The sequence below is a fragment of the Alexandromys fortis genome, unplaced genomic scaffold, assembly GCF_014885135.2.
Source record: "Alexandromys fortis isolate MF-2015 unplaced genomic scaffold, M_Fortis_MF-2015_v1.1 scaffold_6, whole genome shotgun sequence".
Lineage (NCBI taxonomy): Eukaryota > Metazoa > Chordata > Mammalia > Rodentia > Cricetidae > Alexandromys > Alexandromys fortis.
The window spans coordinates 20,280,060-20,304,007 of record NW_026067902.1 but is presented as its reverse complement, the minus strand read 5'-3'; the positions used below and the strand labels follow the sequence as shown (position 1 = coordinate 20,304,007).

The window sequence follows — 23,948 nt, the reverse complement described above, 5'->3', positions numbered from 1 at the left end:
CACTCAGGAGGCAGAGGCAGGCAGATCTTTGTGAGACAGAGGCCAGCCTGGATCACAGAACTAGTTCTAGGACAGCCAAGGGTAAAAAGAGAAACCCTGTCTCGATAAAACAACAACAAAAACAAATAACAAAATCTCCCTGTTTAAATATAAAAAGCCTTAGAGAGGGCAATATACTAAGTAACACATCCCCCAAATCTGTCCGGAAAAAAGAGCATGGAAAAGTTTCTTTATGAATAAATGATTTTAGAGATGCCAATGTATTTTTTCAACCCAAGGTAGGTAGGAGAATGGCCCTCCAAATCGTTCCTGTGATTTCGTCACTTTCTATTGCCAAAGGAACCTGGCAGATGTGACTAGGGCTCAGGATTGGGTTATGCTGAATTGTCTAGGGGAGCCCTATCTAGCCATGAACCTTTAAAAACAGAAAGAATTCCTTGACTATGATCAGAAAGGCGTGTAATGATGAAGCCTAGCCAGGGAGATGCTAGATCCCTGGCTTTGAGGATGAAAAAAGGGAAACAAGAACCAGGGGAATGCCAGTGAAGCTTCTAGAAAACTGGCAAAAAAAAAAAAAAAAAAAAAACAAAAAAAAAAAAAACAAGTCGCCTTGGCAACTGGAATCAATTGCATCATTTCAAAAGTGTCGATTGGCTTTTGGCTAGCTGCACTTGAGAGAAAGATGTGCTAAAAACAAAAAAAAAAAAACCACTAACCCGCTCTGTAGACCACAGTGCCCTCGAACTCACTGAGATCCGCCTGCCTCTCAAGTGCTGGAGTTAAAGGCATGCGCCACCACGGCCCGGCTTCTTACTCTCTTCCCTTTTTCTTCTCCTTGTGTGTGTCGTCTGGAGATTAGACTCAGGGCCTTGATACAGGCTTGGCGAGTGCTCTCTGCTGAGCCACAGCCCCGCTCTTAGCTCACCAGCCTTGAAAACAAAACGAACAAACGAAAAACCCCAACTTTTTATTTTTGAAGTAAGGTCTTCCTTGAATGGTCTTGAACGGCCTGATCCTTGCATAGCAGTCACTTGAGAAGCTGAGATATAGGCTTATACCACCAAGTACCACCGTTAGCCCCAGGGAAGCAAGCAAGGGCTTAGCCTTGTTGTATTCTGTGTTATATTATAGTTTACAGGACATATGGCTATCCTGAATGAAAGAATGAATGGAATACTTCTAAGATACTTTAAAAGAAGCTGGGCAAAGTTAAGTTATAGAGGCGAAAGGCCTTGCTGGGGAAGAGGTGGGCAGTGCTAAACCAGTACAGGTGTAAGAGATAAAATGAGAATTAGGATCTAACTTTTTAAAATTCAGGCGTTCGATGGGAAACAGTTGGGTGAGAGTGGCCTGAAGATCCCTGGACAGGTGTGAGACCTAGGGCAGACAGCAAGACCTGGCAACCCAAGAACTGGGTCAGACACGTGCTCAAAGACATAACATTCAAAACATCAAAGAAACCCTTGTTCTTAAGGTGTCCCTCGCTGGATTCGAATACTGGTCTTAGAGAGGAAACTCAGAGCGAATCTGAAGAGAATTCTTAGCGTCCGAGCCTGCTGCAGCGCCTGAAAAGCCATTGAGACTAGCACCTCAACCCAGGAACTACAACTCCCATTATGCACAGCGCAGCGCGAGTTTAGACCCGGGATAAACTACAATCCCCAGAATGCTTTGGAAGGGGGAGCGCGGAGCGTGGCTACGTCTACAGTGAGGGACCGTTAAATTTGAAACTTGGCGGCTTAGGCTTGATGGGTCGTGAGGTGGAGGCTTTGGGAAGGAGTTGGGTGCGTGTTTCATTCAGTCTAGGAGCGCGGGGAGACGGTCACCGCAACTCCAGGGTCAGCTGAAGGTTGAGGAAGGAACGTCGGACCGTCGGCACCCGGGGGGAAAAGGTCTGCGGACTGGCGAGAGCAAGAACCGGGAATGCAGGATGGCGGCGGCAAGGAAGGAAGAGCTTGCAGCGAGGTGAGGCCCCGGAGCCCAGCGGCTGCAGCTGGTGCTCAGTGGGCGAGGGCAGGATCGCAGAGGTCGGGGAAGAGCAGGCGCTCCCGAGACCCCTTCCTGATGGCTTGGAGCCCTGCTTCCAGCCGCGAGACAACACTTGGAGAGCTTGGAATTTGCCTTGAGATCTGAGTCTGCTACTTGACTTTGAACATGCGTTATGTGTGTGTGTGTGTGGGGGGGGGTCTTGAGATACTAATGCAGTTTGCTGGAGTTCTGGGAGAATTCAAATTACTTATAAAGCAACTGCTTTCAACTAATAGGTGTTTCGTTATGCCAGTAGCAAAGAGATCTAAAAAGCAGAACATTTGCTGGTTTTCCTCATATATAAAATTATAGAACAGTTTTTCTAGTTTAAAACTTAATATGCATTTTAATTATGGCATCCACAATAGCTGGGTCATTTCCATGTCATAAGCTGTTATTCATGCAACAGAATATGTTGATCACCACGTGAACATTGAAGGTGGACAATAAAAGACATAAAATCCCAACCCTTGTGAAGCTTAAGTTCTGGGGAGGAATGGGGGAAACAATGACTAAGACAGATTTAAAGTCAGAAAAGTCAGATAGCAATCAGTATTAAACAGTGTAAAGCCAGCGGTGGCAGGTAGCGTGGGAGGTGGGCTTGGTGCCAGTTTGGATCTGAGGATGTAACTTGGGTAGGGCCCTTGTCCAAGATACACAAAGCCTTCCTTGGATTTGTTCCCTAGCACTGACAGGGAAAAAAAGATTTGAACAGACTCCACACTAAAGAGATGGTATTTGGGTCAAAACTAGAACTAGTCATGGACACGGCTTTGGAGATAGAGGTGATTGCTAGCTACCAAGACTGGGGACCTCAGGCCCTCAGTTTGGTCCCCACATGGTGGAAGGAGAGAACCAACTCTGAAAAGTTGTTCTTTGACCTCCACATACTTGCTGTGGTGCACACACACACACACACACACACACACACACACACACACACGTACGTAAATAAATAAGCTTTTTTAAGTTTTTTTTTTTTAGGTTTTTTTTCAAGACAGGGTTTCTCTGTAGCTTTGGTGCCTGTCCTGGAACTAGCTCAAGTAGACCAGGATGACTTTGAACTCACAGAGATCCGCCTGCCTCTGCCTCCCGAGTGCCATTTTTTTTTTAAAGCTAGTCATGTACACATATTGTAGTAATTTAGGAAGGGAAGCTGCTGCTGGCATGGTCATTGTCCCAGGAACACTGTCCCCAGCGAGTATGGGGCGATGTCAAGGTGAATATGCCAACGTAGTAATGGCTGGGCTTTCCATTTTGATTGTAATGGAAAAATCACAAGGAGAGTTTTTAGCAAAACAATCATCTGACTTCCACTTAAGTGAGATTTATTTATTGGTTTGCAGTGTTGATAGCAGAAACAGGAAAAACAGAAAAAGGTGGAGACCCACAAACCTGTGAAAACCTAGAGAAAGGGGTTGCTGAGCAAGATTGAAAACAGTGGATATCTTTAGAAGTGGTAGATTTCTGGATTTTTTTTCTTTTTTTCTTTTTTTTTTAAGACAGGGTTTCACTACACACTACGTAGCCCTAGCTGGCCTCCTAAGTGCTGGAACTAAAGGCTTGGGCCACCATGCCTGGCTTCTATTTCTCCGTTTTGTTTGTTTGTTTACTTATTTTTTTTGTTTTTTGAAACAGGGTTTCTTTGTATAATCCTGGCTGCCCTGGAACTCTGTAGACCAGGCTGGCCTCAATCTCACAGAGATCCACCTGCCTCTGCCTCCCGAGTGCTGGGATTAAAGGCATGCGCCACCACGCCCGGCTTATTTCTGTTTTAAATTGAAAGTTAAAACATGACATATTAGTCTGACTAACACTAATTTTGAATAAAACTAGATTGTTCCCTGTTAGACATAAAACTTCTAGCTTAAAAAAAAAGTCCACTTTGCTAAATACACGATGATTTTACAAATTATTTTTTCTGGCTTTAACTTTATTCATATAATATTATCAACAGCACCCCCAAGTTCTCGCTTCCATTAGGTATAAACTTGGAAACCAGGGAGTAGGCTCAGAAGCTGAAGAGTGTGATAATGCTACCAGGGTTCCAGCTCCCTGTGTCCAACTGAAGGTCAGAAAAGCTCACCTGTCCAAAGATGGTGACAGTCTAGTACTGCAACAGCGTTGGTCTCAGGGCTGCTTCTGTTCCTTGTTCACAGTGAAGCCATGTGCCTGGAGGGAGATGAGTGGGAGCTGAGTAAAGAAAACGTACAACCCTTGCGGCATGGCCGGATCATGTCCACACTTCAGGGGGCTCTGGCACAGCAGGAGTCGGCCTGCAACAGGACTCTTCAGCAGCAGAAGCGGTATGTAGTAGCGTGGTATGTAGTAGCGTAGCATGTAGTAAGCGGTTTGGGTCCAACCACAGGGTCTCTTTGTAGCACTGGCTGTCCTGGAACCTACTCCTGTAGACCAGGCTAGCTTTGAACTCACTGAGATGCCCGCCTCTGCCTCCCAAGTGCTGGGATTAAAGGCGCGCGCCACCACCGCCTGGTGATTGCAAGCTTTTTAATTGCATGAGATGGTGTTTATTCCAGGTTAAAATGTAGTGTGTAACCATACTCGTTGCTTTAGGTCTTTGAAAACTGTGTTTTTATGATTATGCTTTAGAGACATAGTATTCTATTCTCGTTTTGGGTTTTTTTGTTTTGGTTTGGTTTTTTGAGACGGGGTTACTCTGTATGTAGTATGTAGTTCCAGGCTGGCTTTGAACTCAGAGAGATCTGTCTGCCTCTGACTAACAAGTGCTAGGATTACAGCATTTGCCCAGTGGTATTTTATTCTTAATGTTTGTTTCTGGCACCTGCAACTTGATCTTGTCCTTGCTTCTCTACTGTCTTGACTGGTGCTGGCTCCCTGATGTGTTTCGTCCCAATCTCTGCCCTCAGCTGTGTTTCCCAGCTACCGTTGACAGCTCTTGCCTTCTCAATGGCTATTCCCCGAATCAGGTGTAGATAGTCCCAAACTTGAGAAGATTCATCTTATGGTTTTATGTGGCTGTGGGAATGATCCTCATTCGGTAGAAAGCATACTTTGAATTTTGGTCTTTTCAAGGAGGAGGGATACTCAATAGGATTGCTCTGAAATGCTGGGTGGTCACAGAGAGGGGGGTACCCTGCATCTCTGAGAGACTGAGCCATGTTGCTAACTTGTGGTGTTTGGTAGGATAAATGTATTTAATGCACTTTTACCAAGGGTACTTTTTTCTTTTCCTTTGGGTTTTATTTATTTATTGTTTGGTTTTGGTCGGGCCTTTTCATCAGGACCGCCGGTTCCTCAATAATGACACAGAGACATTATTATTATTATTATTATTATTATTATTATTATTATTATTATTATTATTTTGATTTTTGAGACAGGGTTTCTCCGTAGCTTTTGGTTCTTGTCCTGGAACTAGCTTTTATAGACCAGGCTGGCCTCGAACTCACAGAGATCCGCCTGCCTCTGCCTCCCAAGTGCTGGGATTAAAGGCATGCGCCACCACTGCCTGGCAGAGACTTATTATTAATTGTAAAAGCTCAGCCATAGCTTAGGCTTGTTACTGACGAGCTCGTACAAACATTTCTCTTAGTTTGCATGTCTTGTGGCTTTACCTCTTGTCTTGTCTTGCTTCCTTTGCATCTCCTGGCTACTCCATCTTTCTTTTTCCTAGTGTCCTGTCTGGCTGTCCTGCCTGTACCTCCTGCTGTTTAGCTTTTTATTAAACCATTAAGAAGGCACCTTGGCAAAGACATATCTTCACAGTGTACAAAAAGATTATCACATAATGATTGGTTGATTGATTGAGACAGGATTTTTCTGTGTAGCCCTGGCTGTCCTGGGGAACTCACTCTGTAGACCAGGCTGGCCTCAGATATACAGCGATCTGTAAAGTGCTGGGATTAAAGGTGCGAACCACAACTGCCAGGCTACTTAGTTTATTTTCAACTGTGACAGGTTTATCTGGATGTAATTCTGTTGTCAGATAACAAATGTCTTCACTCCCAAATGACCCTCCTTTTTCTACTTCCCCATTTTGGTTAACGCTACAAAAACTCTTCTGAAGGACTTATTCGTTGCTCTCTGATTCCCTTTTTGTTAAAAAAAAAAAATTGTTGTCAATTATTTTTTTCTTTTGTTTTCAATTATGTGTATATATGTGAGTATGTGTGTGTGAGTACAAGTTCCCAGGGAGGTCAGAAAGGGCTTTGATCCCTGTGAGCTGGAGCTGTAGGCTGCTGTGAGTTGCCCAGCATGGGTACCTCTGCTCTGCAAGAACAGCCAGCGTACTTTCTTAACCCCTGAGCCTCCAGAGCCAGCCCTTCAGCCTTCTCTCTCTCTCTCTCTCTCTCTCTCTCTCTCTCTCTCTCTCTCTCTCTCTCTCTCTCTCTCTCTCTCTCTCTGTCTCTCTCTCTGGGATGGCTCCAGGGCCTCCTGAGTACCGAGCTCACATTTCACCATTGAGGCACCCGCAGCACTGACATCCCTGCGGAGGATGTAGTTGGAGGGAAGGCTTGGATTCTAAAGTGTGCTAGTAAAGCGGTGCATTCGTCCTAGCACCTGACTCCTCTCTCACTCTCCCCTCCTAGAAGCACCTGCTGCTGAGAAGTCTGTCAAAGCCACTTTGCTGCTCTGGAGTTTTGTTGTTTGTTTGGGGCAGGGCCTTGCTCTGTAGCCTAGGCTGGCTTTAACTTGTGGTCACCTCCTGCAGTCTCCCAGGTGATGGACTTGCAGGTGTGTGTCAGCATGCTCAGCTTATTGTAGAATTTTTTATAAATAGGATGGTAGTTGGTTTTGTGTGTGTGTGTGTGTGTGTGTGTGTGTATGTGTGTTTGTTTTACTCTTTTGGCTCTTTACTCTTTGGGGGCCTGCCCCTCAGCTCCTCAATAATCACACACGAAAATTCTTTCTTATGAATACCCGGCCTTTGCTTGGCTTGTTACTAGCCAGCTTTTCTTTTTCTTTTTTTTTTTTTTTCAAGACAGGGTTTTTCTGTAGCTTTGGAGCCTGTCCTGGAACTAACTCGTGTAGTTATGCTGGCCTCAAACTCACAAAGATCCGCCTGCCTCTGCTTCCCGAGTGCTGGGATTAAAGGCGTGCGCCACCACCACTCAATTTAGCCAGCTTTTTTAAAATTAACCCAACTACCTTTTGCCTCTGGGCTTTTATCTTTCTCTATTTCTGTATACCTTTCTTTACTTCTTACTCCGTGGGTGTAGCTGGCCCCTGAAGTCCTGCTCTCCTTGTTCACCCCTCCTTTCTCCTTTTCTCCTCTCTGCCTGCTAGCCTCACTGGTCCTTCCTTCTGTTGCACTACTGACTGTTCACTCTATTAGAACCAACCGTCAGCAAAGAATCACAGCTTCCCAGTTAATCAAATGCAACATAAACAAAAGTAACACACCTGAAAACAATATTCCCCAACGCCTTTCTTCTTACTCTGTGGCTTGCTATGTAGCTGGGTGGCTGACCCCATGTCCTCCTCTCCTCTTCTCTGCTCCTTGACCTTTTAGTTCCTAGATTTCTTGTCCTATTTATTCTCTCTGCCTGCCAGCCCTATACTTCTCTCCTGCCTTGCTATTGGTTGTTCAGCTTTTTATTAAATCTGTCAGGTGTTTTAGGCAAAGTAACACCGCTTCACAGAGCTACACAAATGCAGCCTAAAGGAACGTAACACATCTTTGCATCATTAAACAAATATTCCATAGTATAAATAAATGTAACACAGCAAGTAATATTCCACAACATAGACTCATGGATCTTTCATTTAGTGTAATTTTAAGTACTTTTCATGTCACATATATCAGTGGACTGTCCCTTTTTATAGCTGAGTAAGTATTCTAATATTCACCAGTTGTTGGACGTTTTGGTTTGTTCTTTTGCGCTTTGTAAATGAGCCCAGTGTGGATTTTTGACAAGGCTTTTTGTGAACATCATCCTCACCCCACCCCCTTGGAATGGAATTGTTAGATCACAGAGTGTCTTAAACCCAGGACCATAAAGGCCAGTGATCTACTGGAAAAATACCTCTTTTCTTTGATATATTATAGTTGCTTCCTAGTTCCTACCCCTATTTTTACTTCTTAAAACCTTTACTGGAGCCCAGCCTGGTCAACTCAATAAACAACAAAATGTAATGATTTTCCAAATTATTCTATTATTAATAAAAACTTGGGAGACAGATAGTAGGGTATGAACCTGGTAGACTAAAAAAGCCACAGAGAAAAACCAAGCTGACCCTCCTCTTTGCTTTTCCAAGATCCAAAAAGGCCCAAAAAACTCTGGTTCATTCTGGTCAGCTTAGCTTGAACTCTGTCCTCTGGGTCAAGGTTGAGTTTATTAGCAGTTTTGGAGGACGGTCTACAAATCCGCAACAACAAAACACCTTTACTATCTGTTCTTGGCAAGTACCATGCCTGTTTTGTATTATTGATTTTTTTTTTTTCACTTTTATACTTTGGTTTTTTTATTAGGAGTATATTGTTTGGTGTCAAACTGTTTTAACACAAACTGTTTTGTTTATCTATTGATTTGAGGCAAGACTTCACCAAATATCCTAGGCTATTTTTGAACTTACTGTGGTAGCCCAGACTGGCCCTGAATTTACAGGATTTTGGTCAACGTCTATTGTGCTACAATTACAGATATATGGCATTTGGCTATTTTATTATTAGTATTGTTTGTTTTTCAAGATGACTTCTCTGTGTAGTCCTGGCTGTCGTGGAACTCGCTCTATAGATCATGCTGGCCTCAAACTCAGATATCTGCCTGCCTCTGCCACCCAATGCTGAGATTAAAGGCACGTATCACTGCACTCAGCATTTTCTTTATAATAATTATTGTGCATATTTTTTATTACTTGATGTTTTGATACGTGTCTATATTTTAGTCATTTTCACACTCCCCCTTTGCCCTTTCTTATCCCCTCTAACTCTTGCTGAGCTTCCTTTTCTTCCCAGTAAGATCATTCTTGTTTTCATGTTTCTGCTTTGTTTTGTGTTGTGTTGTGGTGTGTGTGTGTGTGTGTGTGTGTGTGTATGTGTGTGTGTGTGTGTGTGTGTGTGTGAGAGAGAGAGAGAGAGAGAGAGAGAGAGAGAGAGAGTGTGAGCGCTCCATTGAGTTGAATTAGGGTTGGTTGCTTCCATGAATTGTGGGCCCATGGGTAACCTAGTGAGTCTACCCCTAAAAACCATGATTTGACCCTCCAGCAACCATTAGCTGCCTGTGAGGACTCATGAGCCCTTTCTCACCCAGGGTTGAATGTCACTGGGCCTCATCATGGTTTTACTTTGTTTTGTTTTTTTAGGATTATTTATGTGTGGAGGTCAGAAGACAACTTGCAGGAATCTGTTCTCTTCTTCTCTGGAGTTCTAGGGACCCAACTCCTGTCCTCAGGGTTGGCAGTGAGTGCGTTTACAAACCACTGAGCATCTCACTGGCCAGTGGGCGTGCTCTTGTCTTGTGCACACAACCACCACTGCTGTGTGTTGGTGGTTGCGTTAGTTGTGTCTTGGCCAGGAAACATTTTATGATGCTTTTCTTCATTCCCCATCCCTTAGGATCTTCCCACCCTCTCTTGTGTGTTGTCCTGAGCCTGGGAGGGGGTGGTGCAGATGCGGTTGAGGCTGAGCAGTTGCAGTCCCTGGTTCTCAGCTCTTTGCCTGGCTAGGGCTCTGTCTTTACTGTCCCCCCACAACAGGCTTCGCTAACCAGAGCTGATGCATAGTCCCTCTTGGGCTCTTATCTTTACATGCATGTTCCCACACAGAAACACTATTAAAAATAAATCTTTATTTAAATTGATTTTATTTAACTCTACATTTTTCTCTGCTCCCCTCCCTTTCTCTCCCCTCCTCTTCAACCCTCTCCCATGCTTCCAATTTACTCAGGAGAGCTTGTCTTCTGCTTCCCATGTACATTAGATCCTGTCTCTCTTAGGGTCCTCATTGTTGTCTAGGTTCTCTGGGATTGTGATTTGTGGGCTGGTTTTCTTTGCTTTATGTTTAAAAATCACTTATGAGTGAGTACATGTCATAATTGTCTTTCTGAGTCTGGGTTACCTCACTCAATATGGTGTTTTCTAGATCTATCCATTTGCCTGAAAATTTCAAGATGTCATTACTTTTTTTCTGCTGTGTAGTACTCCATTGTATAAATGTATCACATTTTCCTAAAAATAAATCTTTAAAAATATAAACAAACCTAATAGGTAGTATTATGATCCCATTTTATAGGTGAAGAAATTTAAAACAGCAAAGTAACTATCATTGTTTAAATTAATGAATGCTGGGATTAGAGGAGGCCTGCAACACCACACCTGGCTTAGAATATTATTATTTTTTTTTTGTGTGTGACAGGGATTCTCTGTGTAGCCCTGGCTGTCCTGGAACTAGCTCTTGTAGACCAGGTTGGCCTTGAACTCAGAGATCCGCCTGCCTCTGCCTCCCAAGTGCTGGGATTAAAGGCCTGTGCCACCACCGCCTGACAATTATTTCTGTTTTTATGTGTTTAAGATTTTTTATTAGTTTTTATTGAGGTATATGTATATGTGGCTGTGTACAAGTGGGCGCAGGTGTCTGCTAAGGCCAGAGGCTTCAGATCCCTATAACCTGGAGTTCAAGGTGATTGTGGTACACCCTTTTTGGGTACTCTGTAAGAGCCCTGTTTTTTTGAAAGATTCTATTTTTGGAAGGGTGGGACTGGAGAGATGACTCAATGGTTCAAAGCACTGTTCCTGTAGAGGATTCAGATTTGTTTCCCAGCTCTCTTGGTGGCTCACAGCCAACTGTACTTCTTTCACATTCTCTTGTAGCCTCCTTGGGCACTGCACACTTGTAGCAGACATATATACATTCAGGCAAACACTCGAATACATAAAATAAAGCTGTAGATAGTTGAGAGACTCCTGATGCAGTGCTTGGAAACTTGGGTAGTCTGCAAGAGCAAGCAGCACACACTCAGCCTCCAATTAGTAAAAGCTATTTGGGAACGATTAGAAAGTGTGTCCTTGTTGGGGGAACAGCATCACTGGGGGTGGGCTTTGAGGTTTTAAAAGTGTGGCGCTGGCCTGCTGCCACACTCCCTGCCACGATGGCTGAAGGCCATGGACTCTAAATCATCTGAAACTGTAAGCCACACCCCCAATAAGCTCTTCCTTCTCTAGGCCGTGGTGTTTCACCACAGACTGGGACAGCACTCTTACCTGCTGAGCCCTCTCTCCAGCCCAAACAGCATTCCATAATTGATTTGCTGTGATTGTTTTGTTTTTTGTTTTTTTTTTAACTGGCAACTGAGTCTAGGGTCTCTGTACCATTGAATTAAACCCCCAATGTAACCTCTAGGATAGTTGTTTAGATCAATTTGAAGCACTTGACGGGTGACTCGAAATGAGCCCTGCCAGCTGTGTGTGCTAACATGGTCTGTTTCAATTCCAGGATGTTTGAATCCGAAATCCGCTTTTACTCTGGAAGTGACCCTCTGTGTGTGTGGGACCGGTGAGTATTGTAAGTGGAAGGAGCAACAGAGGCATTCACAGGTGAATCTTTTGGGCCTTGTTTCTCAAACTGAGGGCTATGGAGTGGTGAACAGAGCAGAAAGTGTTGTCTTGGCGAGGCCGACTTTGGAACAGCCACAGTGGTTTTCTGAGGTGTTTGTTTCGCAGGGCTGTGTGTAGAGCCCAGGACTTTACACATGCCAAGAAAGAAGGGCTGTAGTGCCGAGTTAAGTTCAGTTTCCCCGAGGGCTTTAAGACTGGAGTATGACACAACTTTGAGGTGCGTCTGTCCATCATTTTCCACAGCATTTGTTGCAGGTACTTCAAGAGAGTTTGAGAGATGGAGGCTTAGGATTTGTCATTGAGCACTGCTAAAGATACATACTTTGAATATATTCAATAGTTTTTGCTGAAAAATTCAGAATAGAGGGCTAGAACGAATGGCTCATCTGTTAAGAGCACTTGCAGAGAGGATTGGGTTGGCTTCCCAGCTCTCATGTGGCTGCTTTCAACCTTATGGAAGTCCAGTCCCAAGGGATCTGATGCCCTCTTCTGGCCTCTGCTTGCCTTGCACATATGTGGTACACAGGCACATGCAGACAAAACCCATACACACAAATAATAAAATAAGCAAATCCAGAATGGGTTAGGTGTGGTGGACATGCCTTTAATCCCAGGATTCAGGAAGCAGAGGTAGGCATATCTCTTTGAGTTGAGCGCAGCCTGGTCATAGTTGAGTACAGGCCAGCCAGGGCTAAATAAGTCTCTGTCTCAAAACAAAAGCAAAAATCCCGTTGAGAATGAGACTTAGAACTAGAGCAAAAGTATACATCAATTCAAAAATTTTTCTTTCTCCTCCCATCCAGGTATATTAGCTGGACAGAGCAGAACTATCCTCAAGGGGGAAAGGAGAGTAACATGTCCACGTTACTAGAGCGAGCTATAGAAGCTCTACATGGAGAGAAGCGTTACTATAGCGACCCCCGCTTTCTCAACCTCTGGCTCAAATTGGTAAGTGTCTTCTGAATTCAAAATATTAAATGAGATTTTTCCTATAGAGATCTTAGGAGTAAACAATTGGAAACTCCAGTAACCATTTGAGCTAGGCATGGTGATCCATAAAATCTCTGCTTGGGAGTCTGAGCCTGGAGGATCACAAGTTGAAGCTATTCCGGTCTACATTGTCAGATCCTGTTTTATAAAACTAGCCAAAAGCCTTGAAAAAACAAAACAGATGTTAACACTGGTAGAACATCTAAATGCACCATCATTTTTTTTTTAGTAACTTCTATGTTTATTGTTTAAAAGATTTTATTCATTTTTATTCTATGTGTATGAGTGTTTTCCTGCGTGTATGTAAGTGTGTTCTTGGAGGGTATTGGATCCCCTGGGTGGCAGGGAAACAGAGATAGCTTCATTTTTCTGCCGCCCAGACCTAAATAATCACACAGAAACTTTATACAACACTGCTTGGTCAACAGCTTAGGTCTGTTCCTACCTAGCTCTTATGTCTTAAAATAACCGATTTCTATTTATCTGTGTATCGTCGTGAGGCAGTGCCGTCTTTCTCCTTCAGCATTTCTCTGACTCCACCTACTCTGGCTTTACTCTGCTAAGCCATTGGCTAAAACAGTTTTATTCATCAACCAATAAAAACAACGTATATACAGAAGGACATCTCATAACGTTTGTGAGCCTCCCTCTTGGTACTGGGAACCGAACCTGGGTCCTCTGAAGAGCAAATCCTTTTAACCATTGAGCCTGCTCTCTCCAGTTCCAACTCTGTGTTCTGTGAATACCCTAAGCCCAGACCTATTAGTATAAGCCTATAATCCAACTACTTGGGAGGCTGAGGCAGGAGGATCACAGAGCAAAGCTCTGCCTGGGCAATATAATATACTCAAGGCCAGCCCAAGGACATAAGATTCTTTCTCAAAATCCAGTAAGAGATAATGGGAGTCCCTTACTGGTGGACCGCTTTTCTAATGCTGCATAGTGGCAGGTTCAAATCCCAGTAGCAGTGAAAAAATATCAGTTCACAGCAAAGTAGAAATCTTCAAATATGTATGCACACGTGTGCACATCCGTGCACACAGGCTCCTTCCTCACAGATAATCTGAAGCCCTGGTCTAGACAACCATTATATTGAAATGTTCAGCTGTAAAATTACCAGCAGGAACTAAATTTTGTATATGGAGCAACAAAGCACATAATAAACTACTTTACTTTTTCTTTCTTTGTGAGGGTGTTCACAAGGTATAAATGAAGAATTCCTCATACCATACCTTTCTCTCGCTTTATGAAAAGTTTTTTCTAGCCAGTTATTTTATAAATGATTCCTGTAATCTAGCTAAAAAAAATTGTTACTAGAAAATCAATATTTTTAGGTAAAGAGGTAAAATTAGTTTGAATGTTTAGAAGTTGCCAAGAAATATTTCACTTTTGAATCTGTTCATTTAGCCATATTGTCTTTTTGTTTGTTTGTTGTTTGAGACAGCTCTGGCTGGCCTGGTACTCATTCTGTAGACCAGGCTGGCCTGGAACTCAGAGATCCGCCTGTTTCTTCCTCCTGAGTGCTGGGGTTAAAGGTGTGTGCTGCCGTTGCTCAGCTGCCACATTGTCTTTTTATTTATGTTGTGTCTTAAATGTTCTTGTTCAACACTCTGAGTAATTTGACCTTTATTGGTTATGCTGTATGCAAGAGCATAGGTCACTCAGAAAGCTGCATATATTAAATGATTGTTAAGCTTTATTTGTACAATGACAGAACCCAAAATGGATCTTAAACTGACACCACACTAAAGTGAGTTTTCCTAAACACCATGAGAAAACAGTACTAATGTAAAGAAAACATTATTTACTGAATTCAATTATGCAAACTTAAACTATGAAACAATTGTTTTTGTTAAAAATGTAAATGGAAGCTGGACAGAATCTGTAAGTACTCAAAAGTTAGCCAATAGGATCCTCAAAAGTTTGAGGCTAGTCTGGTCTAATAGGGAGTTCCAAGCCAGAGATACATGGCACAACCCTATCTCCAAAATCCAAAATAAAATAAGGTTAAACATTTTTAGATGGGATGTTTGATTTAGTTCACATTTGTCAAATAAAAAATTTAAATGGAGTATTTCATTTATTCCAGACTAGTCACATAAAACTCTGGCAAGAAACAAGGATATTTGTGATATTTGTAGGAAGCAATGCTTTCTACCTTTGTGGGGCCTGTTTTATTAGAGAAGATAAGTTCGAAACAGTGAGTGTAAGTGTAGCAGCATCATTCCAAAAGGCCGCATATGCAGATAGTTACAGGGAAGGTACAGGAAGACATATAAGGACCTGGTCTAGTATTGCAGGTTAGGAATAGATAGACTCTCGTACAAAGTGTGATGTACTAAATTTTAGCATTTTAAATCTGTATATTCCTCTTAGAAAGCAACTGATTACTTTGAGCATAACTTGACTTCTAGGGGTTTATTTGTTTCCTTTGTGTCCTATGGTGTATTTTACAAGTGAGCCATCTACTCAGCCTGCTTCAATTATTTTATGGCTGCATAGTGTTAATCAATTGACATTCTCTAATTTGTTAACGAATTTTTCTGTATTTAAACAACTTCTAATTTTCCTCAGAAAATAAATATTTTTTTAAAAAACTCTCTTTATGCATTTTACATTTGTCCCTTAACCTCCTAGAGGGACGAGAAAGGTGGCTTGGTTGTTGAAGTGCTTGCTGTACAAGCAGAAGGCCCTGAGTCCTGATCCCAGCGCTCATGCAAAGCATCTGCAGTCCTGGTGCAGGGGAGTCCCCGAGCTCAGTGTCAGCCAGGCTTGCAGAGCCAGGGAGCTCCAGGTGGAGTGAGAGCCCTTATTTCAAAAGATACGGTCATTATGGAGGAAGACGCCTGTCTCTACCCCCATGTGCACCTGTCTACACTGCTACACCAGCACACAGACAGGAGGAGGAGGCATGGCCTCACTCATGTCCAGGCTGGCCTGGAACTCACTCTTTAGACTGTAGACTAGGATGACCTTGAATTCTGGTAATCCTGTTGCTTCTCCCTCTCCAGTGCTAGCAGTGCTAGCTGTGACTGAGCAGTCACAGAAGCATGACCAGTGATTCTTGTAATTGTTATGGCTACTGGGGCCACCAGGCTGTGTAGTGCTTGGATCCATCTCTCTGCTCATTCTTACTTTTAACTGGGATAATACTGTGTGCTGGGCCCAGCTGCTCCCCCAACCTTTCAGCAGAAGAACGTGGTCTCCGTCCGCTCTGAAGTGCTGCTGCCTAATTCCCAGCTGTCAGTGCTCTTTGGGTATTTCCACATGGAAGGGGCCTAAGGCCAGGCCTTCTTGTCTCTGCTGCCAAAACCCCATTAGGTCATCCTAGCCCATGAACTCTCCCCACGTGGCCCTGGAGTCTGCTTTAAAGCCTCTACTTCCTGTCCTCCTGCCCTCTCCCTAGGTGTTGATCCCCCCCCAACACTCCTCTTTATCTTCCTGCAGTGTGTGCTTTCGACAAGGGCGGGCTCAGCAGTGTGCGGTAATGCTCCCATAGAGCAAGCTTAAACTCTGATTCGGGTTCTTTTCTAGTAGTTTAGTGGCGTGACTATTGTACTGTGATGTCAGTCTAATAATACAAACTATGGAGGCTTGCTGTTTATTCTGAATGTGAATTAACTTCTTATTCTAACTATTGTTTTTATGTGTTAAATGACCTTTATGTATTGCTCAATAAAAATTTGAGGCCAACTGTGGTGGCTCCGTCTGTAATGCTAGCCTTGAGAGGTAGAAGTAAGAGAATTACTGTATGTTCAAGGACATCCTGGTCTAAATGCTGAGTTCCAGGCCAGCCTGGGCTATGAGCGAGACTACCCCCCCCATAAATAAATAAATAATATGTTTATACGTGTATATATAAAGGATACAGTAAAGTTTTCTTATGGCTAGGAGATGTAGAAATGTGTCAAAACTTAGTATGATATTTTAATTTTTTCTCTTTTGCAGTTAAAATTTTCTCTACTATACCTGATTACATAGTTCCTTAAATATAGACTTGACCAAATCTTGTCTTTGCTTTTAAATCTCTCAGCACAGAATATATTTATCATCAGATAGAAGCAGAATCAATTGGATTGACATTTAAGACCTGTCCCAGCCTTTACTCCAGACTCCCCATCTTGCCCCGCCCTGGTAGAGTTTCTCCTGTCTTCACTCACCTTAGAGTAGGGAACACCCTACTCTTCCCTGCTGTCTGCGGAATGACCAGTTCCCTTCCAGTCAGCTAAAGGTCCCTTCCTTTCTTTCTTGCAAGTCAATCTCTTACTCTTGTTCCTTTCTTGGGTCCTTATTCCGGTATATTTTAATACTGGGTTAATTATAATATAATTATAAGATAGATACATACTCCTAGTGCAGGAACTACAGATAGTTTCCCTAGTATGTGTTTGGCACACAGGTGTTTGACAAGTGGAAGAAAGCCGACTGACTGTTACCACTTCTGTTCCAGGGGCATCTGTGCAATGAGCCCTTGGATTTGTACAGCTACTTACACAGCCAGGGGATTGGTGTCTCCCTTGCCCAGTTCTACATTTCATGGGCTGAAGAATACGAAGCTAGAGAAAACTTCAAGAGAGCAGACGCAGTGTTCCAGGAAGGGATTGAACGCAAGGCCGAGCCCCTGGAAAGACTGCAGTCCCAGCACAGGTAGTTGGTTTCTCTGGAGCCCGCCTTAACCCTTGATTAGATACCCAAAGAATGTGCTGTTGAGTTACGTTTACTTCCTTACCATCTTACATGTTTTACATTCTCAAGTGTGGATGATTCTGGACCCTGTAGAGAATGTGCTCGTGCTGTCCTTCCCTAACCCTCACAAACTCTATAGTTGTACTGTTCCATGGATGTCACAGAACAGCCACAGTATGTAAGCTTTTGGTTTGTTTGCTTCAAGATAGGGTTCCTCTGTAGCTCTGACTGTCCTGGCCTCAAACTCACTGAGATCTGCCTGCCTCAGCCTCTGATTGTGAGGTTAGAGGCTTAAAATGGCCTTTATTCCAGCATTTTTAAAAATGGTTTATTTTTTATAACCTTTTGAGTTTAGTTCCTTTAATTGTGCTTTTAAGAATTCCTTACAAGGCTTTTGTAATATATATGATTTGCAAGTGTTTTTTTCCTCGATTAAGTAGTTTTTATTTTTTTTATTTAAATTTATGGTGTTGCGAGATAGAACCCAAGCCCTCATTAATTATTATTTTAACTATCAAATGTAATAAAAAATTTCAATTTTGAAAAACTCCATTGTATGAATTAAGCTTTTTGTGTTGTATCTGTCTTTTCTGGTTCCTAGCAGTAATGGTGGCTTATATTCTAGGACCTGACACCCTCTTCTGGCCTCCACTGGTACCAGACACATGGGGTGCACAGGCATACATCAGACAAAACACTCATATGCATAAAATACAAATTAGATTTAAAAATTAGATGCTTTTACTATTATCTCAAGGGTCATAGTTATAATAACTATTTTAAAATCTGAAAATAATACAGTTTTTTAGAAATAAAAAGCTCTGAAAGCATCAGCATGTGGGCAGTCTTGAAGTCAGCGTTTGTCATTTATTCTCCCTTGAGAATCAGCCACATTTTCCTGTTAATTGTGTGAAGGAATGTGCTACAGGCCGGGCATTTATTCTGATAGTGTGCTGGAGCCTGTTTAGTGACAGTCTCTGGAGAGTGAGCGGTGATGCCCATTGTCCTAGACAACTGAATCCCAGATGCCACACAACCTGTGGCAGTGGTTGTGGTATGGTCAGTTGAGCCTTTGTCCTTTGTGGTGCTGTTTGGTCTGTCTCCTACATGTGCTGCTGGGCTAGTGAGACTTGGGCAGTGGATCCCGTCAGAGTTCAGTTCTCAAGGAGTGAGCACGGGGGAGTCCAGCGTATTCCTCTCCGCTATTCTAGTAGTTTCCGGCCCTCAGAATCCCCTGCTTCCGTTCCTTTGGTCAGAAAGAGAATTTCTCAAGGAGTTGTAGGGTTTCCCAAACCACCATTGCGGTAGATAATCACAAGAGAAAACAAGAAACACAACGGAGAACAGCAGCACAGGTGTCTAAGCGCCACACTGCCACAGTTGTCTTGCTTTTGTTAACCCTCCAGAGTCATGGGGTCTCTTTTTATGTGTTTAGAGTTTCAGATTGAGGCTGCAGGCTTGTACTGTGTCCTAGTGAGCACCACAATCTATAGACTTCTTTCTTTTCCAGTATACTATAAAATTATAGCAGCAACAGCAGAGACGTTTTGTTTTCAAATTTTTGCCAACTGTGCTAAAGTAAGATGCGTTGTATGTTTTTCATATGGTTTGTAAGAAAAGCTGTATGTATGTGGAGGGGTGGCGGTTGTGGCAGGATACTAGCTAGCCATTGGTGGGTCCAGGCGAAGGGCGTTTGGATATATTCTTTCGCTCTTTCCACAATTCTGTAATTCTTATTTTTAATTTGAAACTATGAATTTCATCAATTTTCTAGTCTTAGCTGATCCTCTGATCACTCTGATGGTAAGTTTTAGAGTATTTTCAATGGGTCAAACGAGTGTTTTAATGGACCCTGAGTCATCTAGCTATGACGTCCTTATGTCTTGAGCTTGCTCTCCTTGTTCTTAGAGAACAAGTCTCCTGCGTCAGTTGCACACAGTTTTCTCTAGTCTGCTTTTGTTGTGTGAGAACTGGTCATTTCAATTAAAAGCCGATCGTCCTTTGTCATGCCTTAGACAATTCCAGGCCCGAGTGTCCCGACAAGCTCTCTTGGCACTTGAGAATGAAGAGGAGGAGGAGGTGTTGGGGTCTTCTGTACCACAGAGAAGCACACTAGCTGAGCTGAAGAGCAGAGGGAAGAAGATGGCGAAGGCGCCCATCAGCCGTGTCGGAGGTGCTCTGAAGGGTGAGCTTGCTAGTGTTGTTTTGGAGCCCGTAGTCTTTTGCGGTGGGCAGATTATGTAGGAAGGCAACACATAAATATACATGTGGACACTGCCCTAGTTTTCTGAATACTAGGTAGCAAAAAGAAAAGCCAAAAAGAAAGCTAATATCATAGGGTGCAGGAAAGCCAAAGGTGGCGGTTGTGAGGAAACCTGATATTTGAGATGTGTCATTTTCTTTTCTTTTTTTTTATGGAACGCTCATGGATTTGCATGTCATCCTTGCGCAGGGGCCATGCTAGTCTTCTCTGTATCGTTCTAATTTTAGAATATGTGCTGCCGAAGCGAGCACAGAGATGTGTCGTTTTCTAAACGTTGTAGTTGGCATTAGGTAAGTAGTAATATAGTAGATATTATTGAAATAATGCTTAAATGCATTAATGCCTTAGAGAATACTGTTAGTTAAGAATATCATTTTTTGCTGGGTGGTAATGGGGCACAGCTTTAATCCCAGCACTCAGGAGGCAGAAGCAGGTGGATCTCTGAGTTCAAGGCCAGTCTTGTCTACAGATGGGGTTTCAGAATAGCCAGAGTGACACAGAAAAGCCCTGTATAAATAAAACAAAAACTAACCAACTAAACAAATATTAGGCAGTATTACAATGCTGACTGAAAGAATAACAGATTGGATGTGAGTCAAGTGCAGTGGTGGCTCCTTTAGCACAGGGCTAGGAGCAGAGGCAAGCAGATCTGAGTTGGAGACCAGCTTCGTCTACATTGTGAGTTCCAAGCCAGCCAGGGCTATGCAGTAAGACCCTATCTCGAAAATAAAAACAAAAAGCCTGAAGAGGTGACGGGAGAAAAGGCTCAGGAGTTAAGTATATTTGCTGTTCTTCCAGAGGACCTGAGTTCTGGCCCCAGCGCCCACACCAGGCAGCTCACAGCCGTGTGTAAGTCTAGCTGCAGGCGACCCAGTGCCTTTGGCCTCTGTAAGCAGCTGCACATGCACGTGTGTACTGCGTGCAGACCCACACCCTGCACATGATTAAAAATAGTAACGATAAAACCTTTTTTTTTTTTTAAAGATAAATCTTAAAGAAGACTGGAAGTGTTAGGACAAGGGGGAAAGGAAAGAAAATAAGATAAAATGTATAAAAATGTTAGTAGTTGGATCATTGAGAATTTATTACTATCTTTTATTAAGATTTATTTATTTTTTTTAATTTTTTTTTTTTTACTGAGAAAGATCAAAACTTTACTAATGCATATTCCCTATCGAACACATTTATCAGAGTTGCACAGATAGGCCATGTTTTCTCTTTCACTATTTACACATGCTGCTTTTGAAATGGCCTACTCAGAAACATTTCCATTGCTTCCTCTCTGGTTTTCAACCTAACAGTGAGCCAGATCTTAAATTTAATGACTATACCCCTCTCTGAATCTGAATTTTTTTAATTAATTTATTTATTAAAAATTTCTACCTCCTCCCATTTCCCTCCCACTCTCCCTTCCTTTCCAGTCCTAAGAGAAGTCAGGGTGCCCTGCCCTGTGGGAAGTCCAAGGCCCTCCCACTCCATCCAGGTCTAGGAAGGTGAGCATCCAAACAGACTAGGCTCCCAAAAAGCCAGTACGTGCAGTAGAATCAAAACCCAGTGCCATTATCATTGGCTTCTCAGTCAGCCCTCATTGTCAGCCACATTCAGGGAGTCTGGTCTGATCACATGTTGGCCTTGGTGAGCTCCCATTAGATCAGTCGCACTGTCTCAGTGGGTGGACACACCCCTCGCACAAATGGCCAAAAGACACTTAAGGTCATGTTCAATCTCCTTAGCGATCAGAGAAATGCAAATCAAAACAACTTTGAGATACCATCTTACATCTGTCAGAATGGCTAAAATCAAAAACACCAATGATAACCTATGCTGGAGAGGATGTGGAGTAAAGGGAATACTCATCCATTGGTGGGAATGCAAACTTGTGCAACCACTTTGGAAATTAGTATGGCGATTTCTCAGGAAACTGGGAGTCAACCTACCTCAGGATCCAGCAATTCCACTCTTGGGAATATACCCAAGAGATGCCCAATCATACTACAAAAGCATTTGTTCAACTATGTTCATAGCAGCACTATGAACCTGGAAACAACCTAGGTGCCCCTCAGTAGAAGAATGACTAAAAAAAGGTGTGGCACATATATACATTAGAGTTCTACTCAGCGGTAAAAAACAGTGACATCTTGAATTTTGCATGCAAATGGATGGAAATAGAAAACACTTTACTGAGTGAGATAACCCAGACCCAAAAAGATGAATATGGTATGTACTCACTCATAAGTGGATTCTAGCCATAAACAAAGGACACTGATTTGGGATCCTAGAGAAGCTAAATAAGAAGGTGAACCCAAAGAAAAATATATATTTATTCTCCTGGATATTGGAAGTAGACAAGATCGCCGGACAAAAGTGGGGAGCACGGGGGTGGGGTGGGGGGAAGGGGAGAGGGGGAGAGAGAAGGGAGAAGGGGAAGATTGGGGAGAGCTTGGGAGGAGAATGGGATGGTTTGTTGAAATAAGAGCGGCGGCGGGGCTGCGTCCCCAACACCCCGGCCGCTTGGCTAGCTCATGCCCGAAATAACAACATACAAACTGTATTCAGTTAAACACTGCTTGGCCCATGAACTCTAACCCTTACAGGCTAATTCTAGCACCTGGACTAGCCCATTTCTAATGATGTGTGTAAGCACCCCAAGGTGCGCTTACCGGGAAGATTCTAGCCTCCGTCCATCATGGTGTCCGGGAGCAGAGCAGAGTCTGACCTCACTTCCTCTTCCGCCCAGCATCCTATCCTGTTTATTCCGCCCACCTATCTTTTAGCCTATCAGGGCCAGCAGTTTCTTTATTGTTCAGCCAATGAAATCAACAGATTGATATGACACTCCCACATCAATGGCTGAGATGGAGATAGAGTGGATGTGGGAGCAGGGAAGAAGATATCTTAATTAAGGGAGCCATTTTAGGGTTGACAAGAGATTTGGCTCTAGAGCAGTTCCCAGGTGTCCAAGGAGATGTCCCCAGCTAGGGCCTCAGGAAGCAGAGGAGAGAGTGCCTGAACTGGCCTTATTCCATAGCCACACTGGGATGAATATCTTGCATATCACCATCCAGCAATGGATGTAGATAGAGACAGAGAACCACATTGGAGCACTGGACTGAGCTCCCAAGGTCCAGATGAAGAGCAGAAGGAGGGAGAACATGAGAAAGGAAGTTAAGATTTAAGTATTAGTATGTTTGTGGGTCTGTGTTTAGATACATGCATGTTGAGTGCAGGTACCCGTGGAGACCAGAGGAGGGTTTCTAGAATTACAGTGATTATGAGCCACCCCATGTGGGCACTAGGAACTCAGCTCAGGTCTCTCTGCAAGAGCAGTATGTGCTCTTAACTGCCAAGCCATCTCTTTAACCCAATTTAAGGTTTTTCAAGAAAAAATAATCTTTTCAGTCTCATTTTGACTCTGTGGTAGAAGCATCCCCCTTAATTGGAGCAGACTGTGTAAATCTTATATCCATCTGAGTTGATAATCAGAGCTCTTACGTGTCGTGTTCCTAATGTTTCTCCCAGCTCCAGGTCAGAGCAGAGGGCTCCAGAGTGCAGCTCCTCAGCAGCTGCGCAGTAACTGCAGGGTCACTGTTTTTGATGAAAATGCTGACAACACTTCTAGGGCAGAGTTACCTAAACCTATAGTCGAGCCGTGGAAGGCACCCCCCGTCCCAAGGGACAAAGAGAATGAGCTACAGCCAGGCCCGTGGAACACAGACCGACCCTTGGAATATAGGGTAAGGACTCAGGCTATTTGTCAATCTAGTGAAGATGTCAGATTTATCTGTCTTGGTTTGTTGTTGTTTGCTTTGTTTTTTTGTTTGAATTGGCCTCCATTTAGCTTAGCCTAACCTTGAACTTCTGTAATCCAGACTGGCCTTCAGCTTTCTGTGCCCCTGCCTCAGCTTTTTATGCCTTAGCATATAGTCACACACCATCCTCCCTGGCTCTATTTTAATATCACTTAACTTCTTTACTATTTAGAGATTATCTGCATAAATTGTGATAGTATAATAGAATAATCATTTTAATTCTTTCTTCATTTTTAGCCTCATGGCAATTCAGCCTCTGTAGCAGCCGTGTTTCCTTCGCTTCCCAGCTTTACTCCCTATGTGGAAGAGAGCGCTCAACAGACGGTCATGTGAGTGCCTTCAGATCGTTTGCCGTGGGAATTACTAAGGCTGGCAGAGGTGTTGTGTGATATTTTTGCTCTTTTTCCTCTTTGGGGGGTCCACCACCCAGCTCCTAAATAAATCACGCACAGAGGCTTATTCTTAGTTAGGAGTGCCCGGCCTTAGCTTGGCTTGTTTCTTGCCAGCCTTTAACTTAAATTATTATGACTACCTGTTGGCTCCAGACTTTTCCTTTTCTTACTTCTGTATATCTTACTTTTCTTCTGTGGCTGACTGGGTGACTGGCCCCCAGCATCCTTCTTTTCCTCCTTTCT

The 23,948-nt window shown here is 43.2% G+C and overlaps 1 protein-coding gene and 1 non-coding gene across 5 annotated transcripts in view; one reads left to right on the top strand and one right to left on the bottom strand.

Annotated features, from left to right (window-relative positions):
* Bub1b (BUB1 mitotic checkpoint serine/threonine kinase B) overlaps positions 1-23,948 on the top strand; it is an 89,477-nt gene that overhangs the window by 31,366 nt on the left and 34,163 nt on the right. For 2 of the 4 annotated variants that reach the window (XM_050134107.1, XM_050134105.1), the window contains exons 3-10: positions 1,475-1,965; positions 4,188-4,334; positions 11,444-11,503; positions 12,369-12,513; positions 17,006-17,202; positions 19,257-19,426; positions 23,024-23,238; positions 23,551-23,642. In XM_050134107.1, coding sequence (XP_049990064.1) covers positions 1,931-1,965; positions 4,188-4,334; positions 11,444-11,503; positions 12,369-12,513; positions 17,006-17,202; positions 19,257-19,426; positions 23,024-23,238; positions 23,551-23,642 — 1,061 coding nt within the window. In that variant the 5' untranslated portion in view covers positions 1,475-1,930. Of the gene's footprint in view, positions 1-1,474; positions 1,966-4,187; positions 4,335-11,443; positions 11,545-12,368; positions 12,514-17,005; positions 17,203-19,256; positions 19,427-23,023; positions 23,239-23,550; positions 23,643-23,948 lie in introns of those variants that run through there. The other 2 variants (XM_050134106.1, XM_050134108.1) reach the window with 2 other exon arrangements.
* On the bottom strand, positions 19,649-19,755 carry LOC126496851 (U6 spliceosomal RNA). Its single transcript, XR_007590458.1, has one exon. It is a non-coding gene; the product is annotated as a U6 spliceosomal RNA (small nuclear RNA).